Source organism: Rhinolophus ferrumequinum, chromosome 8 (assembly GCF_004115265.2).
Source record: "Rhinolophus ferrumequinum isolate MPI-CBG mRhiFer1 chromosome 8, mRhiFer1_v1.p, whole genome shotgun sequence".
Classification (NCBI taxonomy): Eukaryota; Metazoa; Chordata; class Mammalia; order Chiroptera; family Rhinolophidae; genus Rhinolophus; species Rhinolophus ferrumequinum.
In genome coordinates this window covers 357,017-375,354 of record NC_046291.1, presented here as the reverse complement: position 1 = coordinate 375,354, position 18,338 = coordinate 357,017, and the positions used below count along the sequence as shown (strand labels likewise).

At 48.1% G+C, this 18,338-nt stretch overlaps 2 protein-coding genes across 2 annotated transcripts in view; both read left to right on the top strand.

The window, feature by feature from the left end:
• The window catches only part of SEPTIN2 (septin 2), a 30,229-nt gene extending 25,485 nt beyond the window's left edge, over positions 1-4,744 (top strand). Inside the window, exons 12-13 of the mRNA XM_033111816.1 lie at positions 1,086-1,188; positions 2,681-4,744. Of these exons, the coding sequence (XP_032967707.1) occupies positions 1,086-1,187 (102 nt within the window). The 3' untranslated portion in view covers position 1,188; positions 2,681-4,744. The remainder of the gene's footprint in view (positions 1-1,085; positions 1,189-2,680) is intronic.
• A 1,847-nt stretch (positions 4,745-6,591) lies between these two features.
• FARP2 (FERM, ARH/RhoGEF and pleckstrin domain protein 2) overlaps positions 6,592-18,338 on the top strand; it is a 100,989-nt gene continuing 89,242 nt past the window's right edge. Inside the window, exon 1 of the mRNA XM_033113003.1 lies at positions 6,592-6,688. The gene's annotated coding sequence lies outside the window, so the exon portion shown is untranslated. The remainder of the gene's footprint in view (positions 6,689-18,338) is intronic.

The following is an 18,338-nucleotide window of genomic DNA, read 5'->3' as shown; positions in this document are numbered from 1 at the left end:
CATGCCTGATTTTGTAATATGTTCAAAAATCAGTTTTCCTATACATAGATAATAACCGATTAGAAAGTAATGAATTGCCATTCACAACCATTAACAAAAATGTAAGAAGAAATGTGTAGGACTTCACGGGGAAAGACACTACTAATAAAACATTCAGCATTTTAACAGACGTAACTTTTTAGGATGCTAATTCCAAGATCACAGTTCTCTCTAATCTCTAAATTTAATGCAGTTCCAGCAGAGTTACGTGTGTTTGCCGAGTTTTTTCTTTTAGGGGAGAGCTTGATAAGATAACTGTAATGTTTGTTTTAAAGACTAACCATGGGAAACACAGGAAGCTGTAAGAATGGACTAATGAGAAGAGGCTTGTCTTACTGGTTACGGCAACATGAGAGAACGGTGGTCACCTAGAGTGTTTGGTCCAGGCGTGGCAGGCTGCTTAGGTACAGGGCTGGAACTAGGTCAGAAAGGGAGAAATGTGCTCTGGGGTAAAGCTGGCCTTGAGATCTGTGGAGTTGTGGAATCCAGGCATAGTCAGTAAATAATCACGGAACAGACCATCCTTTTGGAAACAAAAATAAGACTCAACTTCTGTAGCCAAATTAATTCAGCATGGATCAAATATTTAAATGTCACAAACAACAAAGTTGCCTGGGAAAAAAATCAGGTACATATTTTATAATAATTGCCTGGAGGTCTTTGTAAACACACAGAAACCACAAGGATAAAATTGATAGGGACACAAGGACGGGCATCGCCCTTTGAAGGGCTAGGACCCGCCCTGCCCCCCTTGACTGCACACCCTCCACGGGCCAGTGGTGGTCTCCTCCAGCCTTTGGGTTAGGAAAGATCTCCCGCCTCTGCTCATTCTTTGCTTGTTTATTGGTAATTGCTCTTATTTGAATTGCATATTCCTGTCATTTGTTCGGTCATCTCTTGGTTGTTGCCGGTCTCACTGGTCTGTAAGAGGGTGTATATTAGCTCCTTGGCGTGTTTTGGGAAAGCACAGAAGTGGGTGTTCTGGGACGTGGGGCTGCAGGGGGCTGGGCGCCCGCAGTAACACGCTGTCTGTCTTGTGCCCACAGCTGCGCCGCATGCAGGAGATGATTGCCCGGATGCAGGCCCAGATGCAGCTGCAGCTGCAGGGCGGGGATGGCGACGGTGGGGCCCACGGGCAGCTGGCCTGAGGTGAGGGCGCCTGGGATTCTGTCTTCACGTCCCGGCCTTCCAGGGGAAAGGTGCTCCCAGGAAAGGGAAGTTTCTCCACTCCTGTCCAGTGTCCAGTGAAGAGGCTTCCTGGTTCCTAAGCCGTGATAGGGTGAACAATAGAAGAGCTTTCGTTACTTAGACAATTAGAAGTTTATTAAAGCTGCAAAACAAACAGCCCTTCAGAGAGAATGTTCAGTGTTAGTGAACAGCTGGTGTAGGCCACTTGAGGGGGTGAACTCTGCCGGGCAAGGCGGGCACCTCGAGGGGCACTGTGGACCGCCTACCCCTCAGCACAGCTCTGCTCCAGCCCTGGAGTCAGTCACGTGGCTGGCTGGCCTTCCTGCTTGAAGGAACTTTGGACACCAGGGGCCCGCGACTTGGAAAAGCTCCTGTGTCCTGTGGACTGCTGAGCATGCAGAGCTCTTTGGATGTCTGCTGTCATCGCCTGCGAGAGGACGGAGGGAGAGGAAGCCAGATAAAGACCAGAGGCGGAAGCAGTTCCATGGGGTTGGGGGAGGCAGACCCTTTCTGTGGAAGAGAGGACTGGGGCTGGACAGGTGTGAGCTGGCACAGGTTTGGGAAGAGGCACTGAGTCTCCCGTGCACAGCTGAGAGTGTTGTTGATGAAAACAGGGAGGTGCTGTGACATGAGTGACTCGAGGCTCAGCTGACACCTGGCAGGATTGACAGGACAGAAGGCAGAGAGCCCAGAGGTTGGACACCTGTCAGAAATAGACTGTGACAGACAGAGGACCTAGAGGAGCATTCAGGGGTGTCGGCCACCTCCCCAGAGCTCCTGCCCTTGTGTGGCTTGTTGAGAAAGGTTTTTGTTGTGAAGTATATGCACAAAAAGGCACAGACCCATACGTCCAGCGTGAGCAGGTCCTCTGAAGGGAGCGTCTGTGTAACCCCACCTGGTGGCTTTACTGTTGTCATCACGTTGAAACCTTAGAACCGTCCCAAGGGTACGTGCTCAGTTCACACTTCTCCCACAAGGCCGTTGATGCTGTGCAGGGGTTTACAGTTACATGGCTTTGGGCAGGGAACTAGCCAGTCCGAAGGGAGGGAAGGAGAAAGGGAGGCAGGCGGATTGTGCAGGAGCAGGACTGGTGCCAACAGGAAATGCAGGTCACGTGGAGAAGCAGGGACCCTGGGGCAGGCTCGTTGGAGGCCGGAGGGCTGACGATGTTGTTTTCTCTGACCTTGCTGCCATTCTTTTGGAAACTATGGAAATTCTACTTTAGATACATAAAATTGATCTGTACTTTGGTAAACTTTTTAGTTTTGCAGTACTCTCAGTTTCCCAGAGCTTCACAAATGGACGTTTTGATTCCGTTAAGCTCTGTGGTCCAATGAGCCCCACCTTCTGGTCACTTCGTGCCCTTTGTTAGGCAGAAAAGAAGGCTGTTAATGGTCAACGCAGCAAGCATTACATCCCTCCCATCTCACTGTGTTGTACTTTGTTTTTCCAGAAAACACTTCGCAGGATAAAACATTGCGGATGAGTAACACCAGCTCTGCGTTTTCAAGAAGCTGTTGGATGGGTACCCGTCCACATTTTCCAGTGCCTGTGGCCCGAGAACTTTTTTTTTTAAGTTTTGATGTATTCTTTTGTATGCAGTACGTTTAAACATTTGTATTCATTGCTAGGGTCTACTTCTGTTTTGTGCGTGAACTTTGCATTTTCATTTTCTTTCACCTTAACTAACCACTACTGTTAGAATTGCTTTCCGGGGATCAGCCAGCATATGTAGTTAATATGATTTGGCTGGCCTGAGTCATTGAGGAGCTAGTCATTGAGGAGCACTCTTGATTTATTTCTGGAACATTCAATTCCCAGAATGTTCCTGAGTGGTAGAAACATGGACCTAGTGACATAGGAGGTACAAGGCCATTTACTTAGTAGGATGCGCCATGTCGGGGTTCATCCTCGCCTTTCTTCTATTTGAGAACAACACCTAAAACCACTTTTGCTGCTATAATTCAGTACCGTTAGTTGATCTGCACATTTATCTGTTTACCAAATGAAACGGTAGAGTTATCTAACGACATACATGTTTAGACTTTCTTTTAAAGAACAGGCTTTTAGGGGTAGATTTTACCAAGTCTCTGGATCCTTAAGCTAGGTCATTTTTAAACCACTATGCAGAGAACTTGTCACAAGCCACTTTTTGTAGTATTCTCCACGAATGCTAGTTATACTCTGCTACGGAAAACATCAGCGTACCCGTGAGCTCCAGTTTTCATGTTGCAGCTAAGATTCTTACCAACACAATGAGAGTCAATGAACTATTTTTACTCAACTAAATTAAAAAATAACTTTTTAAGGAAAATTAACAATTGATCTGTTCAGAAACTAACCTTTTGTACTTTTATACTGCACTTTAATATACTTTCTATAACTGCAGGTGTAGTTACTGCCTCAGCAGTGGAAATTAGGGTCCTTTGGGTGGGTGGGTGCCTCTGAACCCAGACCTATTACAGACCCTGAGGCCTCAGCCCTAATGCAACCCAAAATGCCAGCTTTTCCCGATTTGGCTTTCCTTTAACGCTTCCTTTTTTGGATGGTTTTTTGATAGGAGGCAAATAGCAGTGGTCATTTTTTTATGTGCCGGCTGTCTCATCCATTTCCTTCACTGTATGCAATATAATTTCTCTGTGTGTCGTATAAGAATGAAAGACATTTCAGATCTGTACCGTGGGCTGGTGGGCAGGTGCTGCCAGTCACAGCCACACCTGTGGGTATCCTGTGCTCTGGCCTTGGCCCTCTCCCTCCTACCGTGTCCCCTGCTGTGCACTCTGAGGGTGCTGGTGTTCCAGGGCCCTGTCCTTGAGCATTTCTACTGATGTTGGGAAATGGGTCCCCAGAAAGTGACTGGTGAAGGGGACCTGGAGGGAACAGGTGCTGGTTCAGTATTTTCATTTTGCTCTAACAGGAGGGGTTGAGATGGAGAAAATGCTTGATCCGAGGATGAGGAGGGTTTTCTGTTTTGGCCAAAATAATGAAATGAGGTCAAAATATATTAGTTACAAAAGTGTGCTATAGCAAATAATACGGTGTCCTGGCTTACTTGGCCCTTTCACTGTTGCATAATTGTGAACGGTCAGTAGCTTTAGGTTTAGGCATGTTGTGCAAAGTTTTTACCAAGAAAAAGTGTTCCGTGTCTTTTCAAGGCCACTCATGGGGGTTATTTTGGCATTGATCAACTGTGCTAATAAAAGCTGTTTAAAGGGAGGCAGGGGGACATTTGCAAGTGGTCAGTGTCAGCCCTGTGTAGTTTGAGTTAAACTACTGCTTAGGGCTAGCTGCCCTGAATAATGGTTAAGTGTGTGGGTGGACCTACACCGTTACACTTTTAAATCCCCTTTTGTTGCCTATACCTAAATACATACTTTTGCTAGTAGATAATTGCTCTTTTACTAAGAGATAATCTTTACCTATTGAAATGTATTTTGAAAACTTATTTTACACAGCAATTTTGTATCCATTGAAACTAACCTTTTACCAATAAAGCACTATTAAGTGAGTTAAGACATTAAGTGAGTACTTCTCATTATTGGTTCTTTTTCAAGGAAAAGGTGTAAGGTCTTCTGGGAAAGGTTCAGAACCCTTTGAATATCGTATATAAAATCAGGTAGAATTATTTGCAGCAATAGCATCAGCGATCCCAGCCCAAAGGAAAGAATCGTAAAGACTGGACAGGAATTACTTACAGCGAAAGAATCACCTGCTTAAAATGAAAGAATACCTGATAAAAATTAGCACTAGTAAGATTTCAATGATGTCTACTCACTAGTTAGAAAATTTAGTGGAAAAAGAAAGATCTCATTCAGGGGCAACAACTACTAACTAAATACCTGGAAATATAATGAATGACTGAAATATATCTAAGAAGAAATAATTTCTATTCTAAGTATCTCTAAGAAAAGATAGGTAAGGGAAGTTCCTCTACAATTAGACATTTTTAAAACCTGGACTGTTAAGGCTGATCTGGGTGGCTGAGCGGCCCACCTGCTGTCCACCCTACTGACCACCCAGGACACAGAGTCCCTTTCCATCCTTGGTGTGGGCCCTTTCCTGAGCCACCTTCCTAGACCACGCCAGTGAAGCTCCCACTGTCTCTAGTCTTCCGGTCCCCCATACCTTGCAGTCTGTCGCGGCTTCCCTCCAGTCGCCAGGATACACCCCGCAGGCTCCTCGGGGTCACCGGCCCCTCTAACCAGGCTCTCCGCTGCACCTGGAGTGGTGTTGAGGGGGGGTTCAGTCAGAGCTTTGCACCATCCTGGGGGCAGCGAGGACAGTCTGCTGGGTACTTAAACGACAGGACTGGCGGTGTTGCTGGGGACTGGTAAGAGGAAAAGACCAGAGGGAGTGGTGGAAGACTTTGGGGACAGGAGGAGGGAGAGTCGCCCCCGCAGGGCTGAGCCCCAGGGGGTGGGATTCCTGCACAGCCTCAGACCCTGAGGCCAATATTGACTCCCATCTTGGCTTTTGGGAATCGGATCTGGCTTCGCTCAGGAGGGAGCACTGTAGGAGGAGAACTCCCCTCGTGGACGATCTCAGTCGGCCCTGGATTTTTCCCCTCAAAAGCCTTGAGGGGACAGCCATGGGTGCCAGGACCACAGCCACCTCGGAGGGCACGTTGGACGGGGGTCTTGATGAATGCGTAGGAGTTCACAGCCCCTCGAGGAAGCGGTGTCACGTTTCCATTCCCAGGTGGCGGTCGCGAGGCAGGGGGACCGCGAAGGTTTGGAGGGCCGTGGGCCGCCTCCCCAGAGCGACCAATCTACACTGTACATCCTCGCGTGGCTCTTAGTACCCTCAGGCCAAGGTTTCGGTAGCCCCAGGAGTGCAATGGGTGGAGGTTAAAGCTGGCGGGCACCAGCCGGGCGAAGCGAACGGGTACCAGGGGAACCGCGCCAGGCCCAGCGAGCCGAGGCCACGCCCAGGACAGCGTCCCGCCCCCTCCGAGTCGAAGGTCCCGCCCAGGCCAAAGTCCCGACCCCCGAGTCGAAGGCACGCCCAGGACAGCGTCCCACGCCCCGACCGAGGCCCCGCCAGGGACAGCGTCCCGCCCAGCGAGCCGGGGCCCCGCCCAGGACAGCGTCCCGCCCCCCGAGTCGAAGGCCACGCCCAGGGCAGCGTCCCGCCCAGCGAGCCGAGGCACCGCCCAAGACCGCGCCCCACCCTAAGCAGCAGCCCGCCCAGCGAGCCGAGTTTCTGCTGATTTGCACGCGACTCCGAGGGTTGCCTCTCTCCGTCCCCTCCCCGTCTTTCACCAATCAGAATTCGGTGCCGCGCTTCCAGGCTAGCCAATCGGCGGCGCGTCCGCGGGGGCGGGGGCGGGGTCCCGGGTGGGGCGCGCGGAGCGGGGGCGGGGCGCGCGGCGCGGTGAGGCCCGCGGGCAGTCGGGAGCGGGCGGAGCCGGCGCGCAGGACCGGGAGGCCGCTGCAGGCGACGGCGCGGGCCGGGCCGGCGGGTGAGGACGTGGGGCCGCAAGGACGCGGGGGCGGGGGCGGGGGCGCGCGGCCGAAGCCTAGGGCCGAGGCCTTGAGCAAGGAGGGCGCTGAGACTCTCGGCGGCCTGGACACCTCGGGACTGCGGTCCGCCACAAGAGTCCACCCACGGGCTCAGAGGCCTTCTAGGACGGCGGGCCCCGTGCAAGGAGGGCCTGTGTGTGGGGAGCTGGAGGCTCGGGGTGCGGTGCGGGGTCCATCTGGAGGCCCGGAGGTGGGCGGGGCGGGAGTGCCCCGCGTGGAGACCCCGGGGAGGGTCCCGCTTGGAGGCCCACGGGGGGCCGGTGGAGGGTCCCTCGTGGAGGCCCACGGACGAGGTGACCCGGGCAGGGCCCCGCGTGGAGCTCTCGGGGAGGAGAATGCCCCATGTGGAGATCCAGGTGCGCGGTGGAGGCCAGCGCAGCGCCGCAGGTGGAGCTCCCCAGGCGTGTGGCCACGCCCTTCTTGGCTTTCCTTAAACTGTGTCTTGGAGGTGGGAATCCCGTGCTAGATGGGACTGTTTGTACTCCGCTAAGTTCTAGAAATACTCCTGAGGCAGTGGGGAGGCTTCTGAGGGAAAAGCGTGGAAATTGGGGCCAGACTTCATTTACTCTGCTGGCCGCAGCCGCTGCCGCTTTCCTGTGCTAGTCAGTAATGGCTGTGAAAGAAATTAGACCAAGGCGTATTGAAGGCCGTAGTGGTCGTCCGCAGTGTAAAGAAAGGGTGGAAAGATTGGAAAGCCAGGGCGAAATCTTCAAAGGGTGGTTTTTCTCGCTACGTTTGTTTTGTTTCCATGAGGTAGTTTTGGCTGGAGCGCTGTGGAAATGTTTGATACCCATCAGGTGACACGGGGTTAGAGCGCTGGTTAAATGCAGACTGCATCACAACGGGCAACACAGATTTTCTCGCTGCCAGAGATGGCAGGAGACCTTTGAGGTCGGCGGGCATGGAGTGACCTTTACTGTTGGCCAAATAGAAGTTTAATTTTCTGCATCTGCCGTTGTTTGAGAAGTTTTCCTGAGTCCTGTACACCCCAAGATAAAACTGTATTCAGATTGTGGAGCACGTCGTGCCTGTTCTTTGCTTGGTTCTCTCAGAATCGGCGAAGGAGATGTGGCCAGGTGGCTGTGCCTCTGTAACAGAGAGGAAGTGGTGTGGGTCACCCCGTGGCAGGTGGCTCGTTCTCATTGTCACTCAGCACTGGACTAGAGACTAGTGTGCATGGCACGAGTTTGCTGGACGTTTTCATAGCAGACCTGCACGTTCCTGCAGTGCTAATTCCTTTCCCAAGAAGGAAGTTTATGTGACATTACTTTATCTCAGCCTCGGGTTCCTTATTGTTAAAATGGGGTTAGAATCGACCTCCCTTACAGGGTTGTTGTGAGGACGAAGTTTCAGTAGAAGAGCTCTTAGCAAGATACCTGGCACACAGTAAGTGCTTAATAAACATTAGCCATTATGTTGTCAGGTGCAAGATGAATCTGAGCAGTCAAGAGAGAAGCAGGCAGCATTTAAGCAGTTGCCCTGCTTGCAGAGAAGGCTGTGAACGGATTGCCAAAGCTGATTGATGCTGGAAAGTTCCACGAAGCCCTTTCAGACCCATGTAGCCCCAGTTTGATTCATAGAAATGTGTTGCAAAGCATTCCTTAACCCAAAAGGCTGAAGAATGTGTACACAGCAACCACAAAGGACGTGGACAAGGATCAGAAGCGAAGTTAGAATGACATAAGGAGCTTTGCTTTAGAGTCATGGATTGTTTCCCCCAAAACCGGTGTTTCAGTTTATAGCCATTTGAAAATTCAGGCAAAAAGGTCCTATAATGTCAGAGGCAGTGATGACCCTTCCTCCCACCTCTCCCCAGCTCAGCCTGCTCGTTGCTTCCCAGCTGTAGCACAGAGGTAGGTATGAGATTACACCCAGATCCCAAGCACCGCTTGACATCCCTCATTGCCCAGCCCCCCATGACCCTCAGGGCCCCAGCCACACTCAGCCTTCCCTTCTTGCCCAGCAGTCCCGTGCCCGTGCACACACAGCTCTCTGTCCAGCTGGTCTCCTGTCCCCTGCAAGGCCCAGCTCCGACTCCATGCCAGGAAAGCCTGTCTGGGTCAGGCTAGCAACACCCCCTTCCACGGTGTTACCTCATGGTTTCTGCTCTGTTAATGCAGTGGGAAGGGGGCACTGGCTACTTACGTAGTTGTCTCCCCTTCTAGGTCTTTGTGTGCTCTGTGCTTGGCATCTGGGGTCCCTCAAAGCAGAGAGGAGACAGCACACCGTGGAATCAGGGAGGGGTTGAGGCCATTTACAGAGCTCAGCGACCACCAGCAAGTCACTGACCTTCCTGAGCTCGAGTTCCTGGATCTGTGTAGTGGGGATGGTGAGGATTCAATGAGATGATGTGGTCGAGGGTGTGGCATGGCGGCCCAGCAGTGGCGGTCACTCAGGACATAGTGGCTGTTGCATCAGGACCTTCGTCAGTCCTGACGCACATGCCCTCTTCTTGGTGAAGCCTTCTCACCTCCCTCTCCACCCATCAAATTCCCATCTGCTGTCTTCACTTTCTCCATGGCACTTAGCACCATGTAACATACTATCTTCTTTGTTTGTCGTCCTCCACCTAGTGGGAGGGATTTTCTGTCTCTTACAGTCCCCTATCCTTATGTACTTCTACTTGCTTGATACAGGCTAGGTGTTCAGTAAATATTCAAATAAATTAATCAAATTACATCTGGGGCAAGGGTGGGTGCCAAGTTTTATGGACCTGAAATTTATATAATTAGGGGAAGGAGGCTTCTTTATGAAAAGAATCCAATGTTACAAACAAAAATTAATTTTGAAAATGAATATGTAGAATGAGAAAAGACAAGTTACAGATTTGAAGAATCTGACCAGTAATACAAACATGAAAAAATCTAGGAAAGTAGCATATTTGTTAATTACCTGCTGTGTGCTGTAATACTTTTTCTTTGGCTACATACTTTTTAAGTACCTCTTTATGTGACAGAATAGAAAGAATTTAGTGATTCCTCTAGTTCAGTTGGTAAAATTTTTTTATTATTGATAGGATGCATAAAATATGATTTCACATAAAGACACAGTTGCTGTTTCTAGTACAGCTACAGGTTTGTGTCTTGGAAATTCTCTTCTGCATAATTCTATTCAAAAAGTTAAAAAAAAGTCTATGCTATGTTTATAATTATGCTACATTATCGATTATTTTTCTGACAGGCAAGCACTGCAGTTTTTCAAACTTGTTTCTCTCCCACTGCCCACACACTTCCAGTGCCAGGCGCCACTGGACCCACTCATGGTGCCACAGCCCCCCAGCTCTGTCCCTTTGTTTCGTAAATGTCTAATGAGCAGGCACAGTGCTATAGCAGTACTCTAGGAATCCATCCCTGATTAATAACTTAAGTATACCCGGGAAGAACTGCAGACAACATAAATGAATCCCACTAAATCCAAACCAAATGCATCTCCAACTCGTGCCCTTAGCTGGATCCCCAAAACACAGACAGCCCCTTCTAAGCTACCTGACATAGAGGGAAAGCGGGACAGGCAAAGTTGGAGGGGAAAGAGGCAGCAGTCTTAGCAGATTGCAGTTAGAATATTTTTTATACATTTTACAAAGGAATGTGACCATAGGCACACTTTGTGTAGGACCTTGGAAGGGGCTGGTGCAAGTGAGGAGCCCAGATACCGGAGGCAGAATAAAAAGCTGCTTTTGTGGGGGCAGTTCCTGGCCCTTTGCTTGTTCCCAGGTAACACAATAGGCACATGGCGTGAGGGTGCTCAGTGTATCTTCCAGCCGCTAGAAGGACTGTGCTTGGGAAGGAGGAAGCAACACTAGGTAGTTTTACAGATTGTATAAATGGCTAGGCTTTAGAGGAGGCTCTTCTTACAGGAAACAACCCACAGCAGCTTGTGTGGCCATCTGAGACCCTTTCGGTGACGGGCAATCAATCCCAACATGAGCTGTGGCCTTTTGTAGACAACTAACTCTTGGGAATCTGCAGGCCCAAGGGAGCAGTGGCTGGCCGCCGTGTTCACTGGGCATTTTGCAGAGTGGCCACAGGCTTGGTGCTAGTGCAAGAACTGAATCTGCATTGACCTTGTGAACTCCACCTGCCCCACTCTGGTGGCTCCCTGGGACCCCGTCCCATCCAACTCACACAGCATCACCAGAGGCACTTTCAGCATGTGGCAACCTGGCCCCACGCCCCTCAGGAGGTTCTCAGCGGCTGAGCCTTACGGGCAGCTGGCAGGTGTCAACAGACAGGCCTAAGGGTGCCCTAGGCCTTTTGCTAAGCTATCCCAGGCCTGATACTGGTGGCAGTTGGCTTTGGTTCTCAGCGTGGTCACCCCCATGCACCTCCAGGTCCAGCACAGGCAACAGCCAACCACATACAGCTTTGTGGCCCCTACCATGTTTCCCCGAAAATAAGACCTAGCCAGACAATCAGCTCTAATGCATCTTTTGGTGCAAAAATTAATATAAGACCCGGTATTATATTGTATTATATTATATTTGTTACACGTATATTATATTATATTATTGTATTATATTATTATATTATAAAGACCTGGTCTTATATATATTATTGTATTATGTTATTATGTTATAAAGACCTGGTCTTATATTAATTTTTGCTCCAAAAGACACATTTGAGCTGATTGTCCGGGTAGGTCTTATTTTCGGGGAAACACAGTACCAGGAAGTGCCATGCCAGTCACAGCAATGCTGAAATTGGCCTGCATGAGAACCCCGCCCAAGAGACACCAGAAACAACACACCCAGAGGCCAGCCTCAGACCACAGGACAGCACTACTTGCTAAGTCTGTCCTAACCAAGTGGCACACCCAAAAGGGGAGTCTCAACAGGCACAGGAGCCCGTGGGGGTGAGTCCCCTTCTGAGGCGTCAGCCCCTACACAGCAGCTTATAAGCTGTGGATGTGGCCAAACCCCACAGCCAGTCAGCCTAAGGGTCAGTTCCGCCCCCTGATGTGCCAAAAGCAATCAAGGCACAATTATAACAGGAGGGCACATGCAACCCACACAAGGGACAATCCTGGAGTACCCTGCACAGGTGACCAGAGAGACTGTGCCAGGGCCCCACAGGACACATACTGCGTAAGGCCGCCTGGCCAAGACTGGGCGACATAGCAGACCTGCCTCCTACATAGACACTTACAGAGTGGCGGCCAGAATGAGGAACAAAGAAATGCATCCCAAATAAAAGAACCTCCAGAAAAAGAAATAAATGAAGTGGAGGTAACCAATCTACCAGTGAGAGTTTAAAATACTAATTAATACTAATACTAAGAGTGCGTAAGGAACTTGGAACTTCAACAAACAGATAAGTAAGCAAAAAGAAGGACAAAGAAACCATAAAAAAGAACCGGTCAGAAGTGAAGAATACAACAACTGAAATGAAGAACACACTAGAAGAAATCGCCAGCAGATTAGATAAAGCAGAGGATCGAATCAGTGATTGGGAAGACAGCGTAGCAGAAAACACCCAAATGGAACAACAAAAATGAAAAAGAATAGTAATAATTTTAAAAAACAAAGATAATTTAAGCGGCCTCTGGGATAACATCAATCATAACATTCATATCATAGGGTTACCGGAAGGAGAAGAGAGGGAGCGAGGGATTGAGAATTTATTTGAAGGAATGATAATGGAAAACTTTCCTAACCTGGCTAAGGAAATAGACTTACCGTGTATGAACCGGGAGAATTGGAGGAGAAGCCTTCTCCTTTGGGCTCCAGAAGAGAGAGTGGGGGAAAGCCACCCCCTTTCTCTCCTCTCTCTCCCTGTCTCTCCACTCCTGTGGCAGCAGGAGCCGGCAGACGCCAAAACTGAGGGAGTGGGGGGAACCCCGGTGCCTTTTCTTTCTGTCCTCCTGCAACATGGTCCCAGGCAATACACAGGAAGTGAATGGCAGAGCAGGGTAACTAAAGCCCCAGGTTTCCAGCTGGAGGACTAGCTAGGCAGGGGAGCCCCAGGGCACTGGAAAGTGCACCAGGGAGATTGCAGAGAGGGAGGGGCTTGGAAAAGTGGCACTTAAAGTGGCTTATAAAGTTAGGGGTTCAGTGCTGAGCTGTGCACACATGGGTCTAACCCCAAGCAGCTTGCTGGAGACTGGGAACTCCGCGTCACAGGGTGGACCGCCTGGAACCCATGCTGGCCTCTGGGTTTTGGTGACCAGGAAGGACAGCCTCTGAAGGTGGAACTGATGCTGAGACCACAGCCCACAGAAGGCTGGGTGGGACACAGCCTGAACTCAGCCGGTGCCTGCTAGATCAAAAATACCGGCATTCTCCGTGGCGTTTCAACAGGACCGAAAGTCTCAGAACAACACACTATTTAAAATGTCCAGGATACAATCCAAAATTACCCAGCATGTGCAGAACCAGGAAAATATCACTTCATGAGAGAAAAGCCAGGATAAAGCCGAGATGCTGCTGGTGTTGGAATTATCTGACCAAGCCTTTGGGCCTCATGACCTTGACACACTAGTGTTACTTCTGGGAATGTGTGGGCTTACATTGCAGAAGTGCTGGGCAGGTGTGATTTAGGGCACCGATCAGCTAATCTGAAAAGAGTGAGGGTGTCCTGGATTATCCAGTGGGCCTCATCTAATGACGTGAGCCCTTAACAGTGGAGCCCTTTCCCTAGCTGACAGCAGAAAGGGACGGCAGAGAGTGGAGGCTTAAGGATTCACCAGACTGCCTCAGATGGGTCTGAAGATGGAGGAAGCCAAGAAAGGCAGCTGGCCTCCAGAAGCTGAGAACAACCAACTGCTGATTGCCAGCAAGGACTGGGGGCCTCCCTTGTGTTCCCAAACAGAACTGGATGAGCCTGGAAGTGTGTTCTCCCCTAGAGCACCCATATAAGACCCTAGACTGGGTGGCATCTTGACTCAGACCTCATGAGACCCTAGGCAGAGAGCTCTGCTGGTCCACCCTGCACCCAAACTTCTAAAAGGCTGTTATTTTAAGTTGCTAACTTTGTGGTAAGTTACTGTTGCAATAAAAAAACCCAAACCCACTTTAAAGCCACTATTATTAAACTGTTCTGAGAAGTTAGAGTATTCTTGAAATAAATGGAAAGATAGAAAGCCTTGGCAATAAATGAATGAATGAGGATATAAAGAAAAACAAGGGAATTTTAGAACTGAAAAATACACTAACAAATGGAAGTGACAAAGGAAAGAGTGAATTTATAATGCACAGGTGTACAGGTTTTTCAGTCAAATTTTTTTGTTTCGTTTTTTTAATCTCGAAGAATTTGCCTTATATTATATAGGCCTGGGAGCCAGGATGCTGGATGCTGGTCTCACCTCCCCACAGATTGGGTCTTGTGGCCTCAGCAAGCAGCTTCCTTCTCTGGTTGTGATTTCCCATGGCCGGGATGGAACTGGGCCAGCATTTCGTAGTGTAGGAGGCTCACACATGGCCTCTCTCAGCTGTGCACTATTCCAGAGGTTCCTTGGATCTTTAGATACATTGAAAATTGTTGCTAGATCTGTTTTTTTGTTTCAGGGGTTTTCGTTGTTGTTTTTTTTTAACTTATGGAAACTCCAAACATTCACAAAAGTAGAGAAAACAATCTATCAAAGCCAGCTTCAATAATCGACCTATGGGTGGTAGTTTGGGGCTTTTTGTTTGTTTGGCCTATCGTCCCCACTGCAGCTCTCCACCTCACTGGATTATTTTAGTGAATCCTAGACATTATTCATTCCACCCATAAATATTTTAGTGTATATCGTTAAGGGAGGAATGTGTTCCTCTTCATGTGCACAACACCATTAAGTCATCCAGGAAATCACCAGTACTACTTAATATCATCTAGTATCCAGTTACTATTCAGAGTTCCCTGATTGTTCCATAAATATTTGACTCAGAATTCAAGTAAGGCCCCCACATAGCATTTGGCAGGTAACATCTTTAACCGTTTTCATTCTGCCCCCCCCTTTTGGGGGGGGCCATTTATTGAAGAAGTGAGGTCATTTTTCCTGTAGAATGTGCCACATTTTGGGTTACTTGTAGTCTTTTTTTTTTTAAGATTTTTTTTTTTTTTAATTGGGGAAGGGAAACAGGACTTTATTGGGGAACAGTGTATACTTCCAGAATTTTTTCCAGGTCAAGTTGTTGTCCTTTCAATCGTAGTTGTGGATGGTGCTGTTCAGCTTCAAGTTGTTGTCCTTTCAGTCTTAGTTGTGGAGGGCGCAGCTCAGCTCCAGGTCCAGTTGCCGTTGTCAGTTATAGGGAGCACAGCCCACCATCCCTTGTGGGAGTCGAACCAGCAACCTTGTAGTTGAGAGCCCACTGGCCCATGTGGGAATCGAACCGGCAGCCTTCGGAGTTAGGAGCACGGAGCTCCAACAGCCTGAGCCACCTGGCCGGCTCTACTTGTAGTCTTTTAATCCTTAGGAACTATTTCACTAGTGATGTATAATGAAGTTACTGAGTTTTAAAGTCACGTGAACGAATTCTCTTTGTAGTTTAGATACTGTCTTAATGTACAGGTAGGATTATCTGTTTAGTTTATTTGAATTTTAGGGCTTGCTTTTCTAAAACACTGATTTCATTTTGCTTTTTTTTTTTATATAAGATCCGATATATTATATTATATTATATTATATTATATTATATTATAGACCTAGTCTTATATTATAGTAAAATAAGACCTGGTCTTATATTAATTTTTGCTCCAAAAGACACAGTAGAGCTGATTGTCCGGCTAGGTCTTATTTTCAGGGAAACACAGTAAGACTCTTCAGTTGAAAATTACAGAACAACACGAACCATGTTGTGAAGAATAGGACAAAGAGTGTGTTACAGATCCTAAGGCAGCACAGCAGTCCGCCCTCAGGAAGAAGAGCATGGACTGAGCTGCTAGCAAAAGCATTAGTCTTCTTTCTGTCTCCCTGTTTTCCCAGCCTGCCCCTGCCTGTCACACCGCCTTTCTCTGTGTCTCCACGCCCTCAGCAGGCAGAAGACGACCAACCTATTGCTCCAGAGTTTACATTTTTGTTCAACTAACCTGTGTAAATTGGATAATCTTGGTCGAAATTCTCAGGAGAGAGAATCTGATGCACCCCATGTAGGATCAGGTGTGCGATATTGGGCCAGTCAATTGTGGGGAGCTGGGTGGAGTGACGTAATAAATACAGTTGGGGGAGTGGAGTCATCCAGTGAACAGGAAGGCAACTCTCAAAGAAAGGTGAGTCATTATGAACTAGGTAGATAGACCGAAAAAGGTCTAAAACACTTATCTTGTGTTTTGTAGCATTTAGCAGCATACAAAGTATTTTTATATATTCTCTCATTTGATTTGTGCCAATTCAGAGTAGGCATAATTGGCATTTTGCCCATTTTACAGACATGGAAACAAGACTCAGAAAGATAAGCTGACTAACCCACAAAGACGGTCAGTGTCAGAGACCAGACACAACATTATGTCTTCTGACTCCTGGCCTGACTCTTTCACCTCACCATGCAACACAGAAATGTAACTGACTTTGTAGTTTCTATTACAAAACTTACTGATGCACAGCTTTATTATCCAAGTTTACAAATGCACTTTTACAAAAATTAAAATTTAGCCGTTCTTCTCTTGCCCAACTCATCTGTAGTTTTTCCCATCTCATATTTTCATTCTTCTTTGTCAGTCTATATCTCATTTTGCTTTCTCATCATGTAAAAACATTGACAAGGTTCCCAAGTCAACATGACTGAACACTGTGTCTTAGAAGCAGTAGTTTCCATCACTGTCTTCCCAACACCCCACCCCTCATAGCTAACCATGCTCCTTAGTTTTCAGTTTATCCTTCTGTTGTTGTTTGAATATAAGCAGATGCGTGTGTTTATATTCTTCCTCTTCTAACTAATGTTAGTGTACCATGCACCTGCGTTTGCACCTGGCTTTTACTCACTCTCAAACCAAAGCAGCGTATCTTCCTGCCTTGCTTTGTGAGGATTTTGACATTAAGTTAGATGGCTTCATTCCCAAAAGAAAGTGTTGAGAATAGTCAGTTATCTGGATTCATTTCAGCTCTTGAAACTTTACTTTTCAGTTAAATGAATTTTTTTTTTACCATAAAGTCAGAATACCTGATGGAAGAAGGTCAAAAATATTGACATCTGTTTAGTATTCAAGCAATTGTTTTAAAAACCTCAGGAGGAAAATTAGAATTCTAAGGTTTGCAAATATTGGTTTTGTCCAAAGTTATCTCTTTGGACCAATAATTTGTGTTTATATTGTAGTGTGGACTTTGAAAGCAATCCTCCTTTTCTTGCAGACATTTAGCTACTATTCCATATGGTGAGGTAGGAAGGATGGGATGACATGATTTTCATGAGGTTTCGTTATTTTTTTGGTTGCTAAATACTATAGATTAATTGGAGTCAAGAACACATCTTTCATTTTGTTTTCACATTGATCTGCCTTTGCACAAAAATCATAGATTCCGAGAGTTGAAAGCAACCCCTCCCCCATCACCTTGCAGAATAAGTGCCACTGGGTGTGGTGCAATGGCCCAGCTGGTTAATGGCTGGCAGAGAGGGATTGGACCCCAGGGTTGCTGCCCTCAGGCCTGTGCTCCCGGCTTCTTCCCCGCCCTTCCTGCTGCCCTAGTCTAGTGCCTGCCTTTTCACTCGGCCTTCGGCCTTTGGGTTGCAGCTAGTCACAAGTTTCTGTTTGTGTGAGCCGCCCTTCCAACCCAGAGGTTTCTGAGGTTGGTGACTTACACTGCCCTTCCTGGTGCTTGAGGGATAGCATTGCCCTGACTTTGGGCTCTTGTCAGTCCCTAGGCTTTACTAGGTGACATAGATCCCGAAGCACCTGCTGGAGCAGCGTGTTCAGGTGAGTTCTGCTCCACCCTCCCCGGTCTCCGGCACTGAACGTGGTTTCTGTGGTGCTCTGGCCGGGTTGGCTTTCAGTGGCCAGCAAGCTGTATTCCGGGGGGTGTGGGCGTGGGTGGCCACCTGCCCTCCGGCCGCCAGCCTTTGCCCATCAGCTCTCGGAGGCCTGGCAATGCAGGACGAGTTGTAACTGTTTTTCCTCCAATTCCTGACAGTGATTGCATTACTTAGTTGCTTATTCTAAAAAATACCAGCCATGCCTACTAAAGGGGAGTTAAAAAAAGATCCATCTCTTGCTTCCCTGTAATAGAAACGTAATGCAGCTCAGTGTCCAGGAACTAGGTGAGAATTTAGCAGCAGGTGTAGTATCAGCAGCAGTGAAGTTCGTTCTAACCGTGCAGTGGGTTTCAGGCTTGTGAGACACATGCGGTGAGCATGGTTAAGCGCCACACTCTGCCTCCTGAGTTGGCCAGCTCAATACAGTGAGTCGTCACTCACCGTCATCAATAGGTTCGTGGAAACTGCGGCTTCACGGGAAATGATGGTCACGAAACCAGTTTGACCAGAGGCCGAGGATAGGAACATGAGCTAAGTCCCCACAGCATATTTCTAGTCACAGAAACATCACCCAGCCTCTAAATAAAGACCCAAAACACTTCTAATGTTAAACGTTGACATAAGTGTGAGCTCTACATATGTTTGAGAAAGGCGAATAGGAGCAAGGTAATTCCCTTCCAACCCACTTACTCCAGTTTAGGGCCCCA